Raw genomic sequence first — 6,972 nt, forward strand, 5'->3', positions numbered from 1 at the left:
ATCAAAGAAAAAGAAGAAAAGGCATCGGAAAAAGAAAGAAAGAGAAGAAAAGCTCTCGTAAAGACGACAGGATAGACATGAGAGGAAGAGGCATGAGTACTGCGAGGTCTCCCAGGAAAAGAAGAACAACTTCACTTATGAAGAGACGTACATACCGGAAAGAAACTACTACCCATCAGATCGATCAAAGATAGATCGAGATAGACAGAGAGAGAGATAGATCAACGTTAGATAGATAGATAGATGCAAGATGGAGAAACAGATCAAAGATAGAGAAGTGGTCTCACCAACCCCGCTCGCTCCCAGTCCATCCACATAAGAGGAAGATCGAGAGAATGAGAAGCCTCGATCGAGCTATCAATTGACTGGTATGCTACGCCAGAGGAGGAGGAGGAGGAAGAAAGCAAGAAGAAAGATTTCTTTCTTACCTATAGATTTCGTCAGGTTTTCTTGAAGTTTCTCTGACTTCACTGACGATAACATCGCTGTCTATGTTGCGATTGAAGTGGAAGCGATCTTCTCCTTTAACTGCGACTAGGCAATGCTCTTTCGAATGATTGAGCCAATGGCCTGTCCTTCCTGTTCGTATCAGACGTTGGAGTTGATTCGTCTTCACCCAGAGAATCTCTTCGATTCTCCGATAACCCCACAGCTAGAAAGGAGACAACAGAGACAGAGACAAACAGATTCAAGAGAGACTCGAGACATCTTCTCTTCTCCAGAGGCAATAAGAGAAGTGGGGAGACACAGGAAAAAGCTAGTCGTTCGGTTACTCATCTACACCCTAGTCTCCATAGAGAATAGAGTTGAGAGAGAGACAAATGAATTAAGAATAGATTGAAAGATAGGTAGATAGATTAAAGATAGAGAGGTAGACTCTTCTGAGGCGTATTAGACGTGTAGATCCTCTCTATCAGATAGATAAAAAACGTGGCTGGCTCTCTTTCAGACATACAAGTAGGTACGTACAGACAAGTATCGGCGCGTAGACATGCAGGCTGATAGACCCGGTCTACCTCTGTCTCTCTCTCTCTATATATAGACATGTATATATACATAACTAGACGATAGAGGAGAGAGTACGACGGGTCACCATGTATGAATTAACGGCTGTGTGTTGTTCTTCTTCCTCGCCTTATCTCCGGAGGTCCCGTGGTCGTGCGATTCGCAGCATGTAAGAGAGAAGACGCATAGAGATCTTTTGTCATCTATCTGTGTGAGCTAGCGGAAGTGGTATTCGTGCTAGATAGGAGAGGGATGGCTAGGAGTAGTGTCTGAGCAGTAGTAGTAGTTGCATGTCTGACCTCTAGACATTCTCTAGCTAGCTCCATAGCTCGCCCTGTGACCCATAAGAAGAGCAAACCCTCCTCTTGAATCAGATCGACCTAAGAAGAAGAAGAAGAAAATGAACACACAAAACACATCAGCAGTTCAGAGGTATAAAGACAATCAAATAGATAGATTAAAGACAAATAGACTGAAGACAGATAGATAGATAAATTAAAGATTGAGAGATATACAAAGATAGACAGATGGATAGATAAAAAATATAAAGGATAGATAGATAAATATATATAGATAGATAGATAGATCAAAGATAGATAGATAGATACATTCATGATGATAGAAAGACAGATAGATCAAAGATAGATAGAGTACAGATAGATAGAGTACAGATAGATTGGAGGTAGATAGGTAGAGAGATAGATAGATAGATAGGAGATAGATAGGAGATGAAGTGTATGTGTTTGAGGGGTGTGTTTCTGTGTCTTACACGTAGGTTTCTCATTTCTTGATCTGTCATAGTTCCATAGGGGAGGTCCATGTGTATATCCCATGGTGGATCAGCCATGACAACTTTCGTTAACTTTCGGAAGATATTAAAGTCGAAGGTCCTGCATGCATGCAAACAAACAAGTAGAAGAGAAAGAGAAGTAGAAGAGGAAAAGCTGGTATGGAGAGAAAGAAAGCAAGACATCTCATGAGAAGAGCACCCGTTACATGCAGACATCTATCTCTCTCACTTCCAGAAGAATCTCGTCAAGAAGACGTTCTTTCCTCGTTCGTCTTCTTTCTCTTCTTCTCTCAGAAGAGATTCTCGCTATCATGAAGATGAAAATAACATATACATAACATATATCTATAGAACTCTCTATAGATACACCATACATAAATACATACACAGATGTATATACATATCATACAGACCCCTCTCTTTCCATAGAGGCTTTTGCCTTCTATCCTATAGAACGTGTAGAGACAAGAAAAGAGGAGAATCGAGAAGAAGACGAACAGAGAAAAGGAGAGAATGGAGGTGCCATCACAGCCACTCAGATGGACGTGAGGAGTGCTAGACAAGGATGAAGAAAGAAGAAGAAAAGGAAGAAGAAGATTAATTATACTACTACACTGGCTATTGTAACTATGACTTGGATCGACACGAAGACATCATTCCTCTCTCACAAAGAGAAGAAACAGTAGATGACAGAGAATCTCGATAAGTAAGAAAGAACGAAGTCACCTGAATTGTCTACAAGGAAGAAGAAGAAGAGGAAGCAGGCATTCCACGTCTTTCCTCTTTCGTTTCTTCTTCTCTCACACTTCTTCAGTGTGACGTGGAGATGAATCTAAATATCCCACGAGTGTCTGGGGGGTACTACCAGAGAAATCCATAGATACCTAATATCTATACACAAAGGAAGAGACAAGCCAGCCGGCCTCGTGATAGGAAGAACAAGAATCAGAAAGAAAAGAAAGAAAAAGGATAAGATGAAGAAGATACCAAACACACAAACCAAAGTGAATGAAAAGAGAGAATAGAGGATAGATGTAAATAGATTAAACATGGATACAAAGATGAAGCTAGATAGATAGACTGAAGATAGATAGGAAGTAAGTGAGGCGCGGCCGTTGAAAGAGCGTTTTACCTGATATCACATCTGATCCATTGCGCAGGATATTCCATCGCCCCGACAAGTCCAGATGGATTTCTGATGACTGCGCCTATTGCATAAGGATGAAGATACACTTCTTCTCTCCTACATAGTCAACATACACATCGACACGCGCAACGAGAGAAGTAGAGCAACGTAAGGGAAAGGCAGATGAAGAAACAAGCATGCACATAGACAGGAGTAGATCGATAGAAAGAGATGGAGAGTCCATTCACACGGAGATTCACAAATTTCTCCAGGAAATAGAAGAGGAAGAACTCGATAGAACTCGATCGTGATATTGACGATAGAAGGATCGATAAGCACAAAGATAGATAGATAGATTACAAATAGATAGATATATTTTATAGATAGAGAGCTTAACTCTAAAAAGCAGGAGTGAGGAGAAGCTAGATACGAAAGGAGGAAGTGTACAGGTAGGTAGCTGAAAGGATTGTCTGTAGGAAACAACATAGTCGAGTACAAGAAGTTGAAATCGTTGTATGATTGAACTCTCTTTCCTCTTTCTTTTTTCTTCTTTTCTCCTTTTTCTTGTCTCTACAACAAAGACAGGAATGATGATGGTGTTACACTGAGGCATGTACTACTAGCTGGAGTGTACATACACCGAAGGAGAAAGGACTTTCCTCAGCAACACATCAAAACCACATAAAGACCTCCGCCTTTTCTTCGTAGACCACTCTTTTGGAAAATAACAAGAAAGAGCTTCTTCTTCTTCTTCGTCGTCTTCTCAGCTGTCTAGACAGGTAACACGAGTTTCCTAAAAGAATCGACCGGGGTGAGGCAGCCTCAGGTGTAGATACACCCTAAAAAGGAGGGGCGGAGAGCCCGAAAGAGAGACACCCTCACCCAGGGACGTCTTTCTGTAGAAAACTTCCTCGTAAGAGACAAAGAATCATTTGACTTTGAAACAACAGAGTAGCTTAGACAAAGAGGAGATATCTGTATTCGCGAGACGATCTTCATGAAAGAAAAGAAGAAATCCGATAGAAAGAAAACCACATCCTTATCAGATGTCTACATACATCGCCTTCTTCAACGAACATGTCTTCTTCTCTTTTCTTCTTTTCGTGCTTCTGTTCTCGTGCTCTCAACACTTCAAAGAATCTTTCTTCACATGAGGATGTTGATCTTTCTTCTTCTTTCTGTGTGCTGATGGAGAAAGAGGACATCCCTTTCTATCTTCTCGGGAGCGTTTTCTTACCTCTTCTTAAGGATATCTGAAGCTGAAGCGTCATCGACTTCGTAGTGGACATATCGACATGTCTCAATGTGTCTACATGTGTCTAGATAGCTACAATCTCCCAAAGAGACATCTGAAAAGGACATAGACATATCACAAGCGAGCTAATAAAGACTTCACTTGAGGGACTCACTCCCCATTCAACCAACGATACAATCACTGAGAGAAGATACACAAAGATAGGGGCGAGCATTCATCTACATATCTCGATATACACTCACACCCATATGTCTATCTATCTTTAATCTATCTATCTATCTTTAATCTATCTATCTATCTTTAATCTATCTATCTATGAGAATGGTAAGAAGCGCTGGCACCACATATGGAAGAAAAGAAGGAGAAGAAAGCTCTACGCATGTTCCACACATCGATCTAGATATATCTCCGACGTCACGGCAATCATCTGCCACAATAGAAAGTATTGATAGCTAGATATATACATGTTATATAGATATGCATACATAGATATATATATATACATGTATGTACGTGTCTCGTTGCTCGAATAAACATCAAGATCGATGATAGGGTGAGGAGGTGCCCACGACTTCTCTCACTCCTCCTAGAGGCGCTATCAGGTCGAAATCGATCTATCTCTGCATATACCCGTGTTTCATTGATCTCTCTTCGATCTATCTTTCAATCTACCCACCTAGGTATCTCTGTGCATGCCTATGTAAGTATGTGCCGACGTATATACGGTCACACAGAAGAATGTATTCTATAGCAAACACGTTTGAAGTTGAAAGCTCCCCCTCCAACAATCTTTTCTTCTCTCTTTCTTTGGGAGGTGAGAAAGTTGTCTATCCTTATCGGTAGCTTCATCTTCCTCAGGGAACGAGAAAAGTGAAGACATATACAGACACACACAGAGACAGACAGAGAGCAATAGACAGAGAGAAACATCGAGGACTCTCTCCCTCTCTCTCTCTCTCTGTATACATCACCTTGATATACATCTATCTATATACGTAGATAGATGTATATCAATTGATATAAGCACATATATACACGCATGTCTATCATTTGATATGTAACCCCATCTCTATATCAAAACTTTGATATGTATATAAGGATACCTGATCTATTTCAAGATATCAAGGCAATCAGAAAGGGAAAAGCTAAGCAGTAAGAATAGTGAGAAAGGAAGAAAGAGGTAAGGAAGAAAAGACATGACTTCAAGGATGGAGAGAGAGGTTGAATGTATGAATGAGAGAATGACTAAGAGGTAAGATGCGGGAGATCTAGGGCGGGTAAGCCGTCCTACCCGTATGAGCCAAAATAATACGACGGAAGTGCACCTGCAAAACACACACACATACAATAGAAGACACAACGACAATAGACACAGTAGACACAATAGACACAGTAGACACAACAACAGCCAACAGCTAGTAGAACCTCACTCACATGTACATCTCCAACAAATACTACTACTACCACAGAAGACACCGCGACGGCGGTCGTTGAGACATCGGTCTATCCATCCATGCGAAGAGAAAGACTGAGAGATTAACAGAACACGAAAAGAGATAGACAAGATACGAGGAGAAAAGAAAAGACCGTTGACACATAGACACAAACAGGCGGAAGGGTGAGAACCACCGCTGTAGGAGGAGATACAGCGCACCCTGCCCAACCGACCAGAGAGCTCTGAAACCTTTTCCTCTCTCTCTCCTATGCAGATATATATCACATATTCCTTACAGCGACGCCAGGGATATACATAGCCAGATCGATCGAAGATAGATGCTAGAGTAAAGACGGATACATAGATCAAGGTGTCTATACACGCGACAGGAGAGAAGGGGAGCGCTAAGACTTCACCCATCATCTTTCTTGTTCTTCACTTTTCTATTATCCTTTCTCTAGCATCCTCTCTCTCTCTCTCTCTCTGACTCCCAGTTTTTCACAAGTACTATCCACCTCTGGATCTCTCGCTCTATCTACCTGTCTCTCTATAGGTATCACCTCTCTCTCTCTCTCAATTTACATATAGCTGTATGTCTGTTGTCGTTTATGTACTGATCGTTTGTTGAGAAATACCCCCACAAGGCAAGCAAGATGAATGCCTTCGTGTGTATTTGCAAATCAAGACACACGAAGAAACCTTTCTTTCTTTCCTTCTCTGTCTCTGTCTGTCTTGGTGTGGTATCTTACCTTATTGCACGGCGTGTAAGAGTTGCGTGCTTTACAGCATTCGATGCGATTGCCGTAGGTGCATATCTCACGTACAGAGCTTTTGCCTTCCTTATTTTTGAAGGAGTGAAGGACCATCTGCTGGCGAGCTGTCGGGGCACTTAGCAGAGATGTGAGCTCTGTACCGCTATCCAAATCTCTCTGCTTCTACAAGAACACCAAAAGAAAGAAATAGGCAGGAAAGAGATAAGAAAGAAAGAAAGAAAAAGATAGGAAAGGGAGAAAGACTGGGTTGCCAGAAAGAAGCTAAATACGTGATTGAGAGGTTTCTCGTAATGACTCTAGAAGTCTATCAAGACGAATGAAGAGAGGAACGAGAAGAAGATTCAGTCGCCCTTCATTCATTCACTCAGTCACTCATCTCGGCCTCCTGCTATCTTCACACCTCACTCGACATGCCGAGACAACCACATGCATAGAAAAAGGAGAGGAAAACAAACAATATCTACTCTATGTTGACAGATACAGAAGACAGGTACAATATGCATAGCTAGACCGATCGATTGGTAAACCACAGATTAAGGATAGAGAAAAAATAGACAGGTGGATAGATGGACTGATAGATAGATAGAT

At 41.4% G+C, this 6,972-nt stretch overlaps 1 protein-coding gene across 1 annotated transcript in view; it reads right to left on the reverse strand.

The window, feature by feature from the left end:
* Nucleotides 1-6,546, reverse strand: part of CSUI_000526 (n6-adenosine-methyltransferase 70 kda) — a 12,218-nt gene extending 5,672 nt beyond the window's left edge. Inside the window, exons 1-7 of the mRNA XM_068060760.1 lie at nt 6,361-6,546; nt 5,468-5,501; nt 4,159-4,270; nt 2,928-3,038; nt 1,775-1,895; nt 1,305-1,385; nt 429-652 (exon numbers count right to left, since the gene is read on the reverse strand). Of these exons, the coding sequence (XP_067927266.1) occupies nt 429-652; nt 1,305-1,385; nt 1,775-1,895; nt 2,928-3,038; nt 4,159-4,270; nt 5,468-5,501; nt 6,361-6,477 (800 nt within the window). The 5' untranslated portion in view covers nt 6,478-6,546. The remainder of the gene's footprint in view (nt 1-428; nt 653-1,304; nt 1,386-1,774; nt 1,896-2,927; nt 3,039-4,158; nt 4,271-5,467; nt 5,502-6,360) is intronic.
* Nucleotides 6,547-6,972: the final 426 nt, after the last annotated feature.

The sequence above is a fragment of the Cystoisospora suis genome, assembly GCF_002600585.1.
Source record: "Cystoisospora suis strain Wien I chromosome Unknown contig_192, whole genome shotgun sequence".
Classification (NCBI taxonomy): Eukaryota; Apicomplexa; class Conoidasida; order Eucoccidiorida; family Sarcocystidae; genus Cystoisospora; species Cystoisospora suis.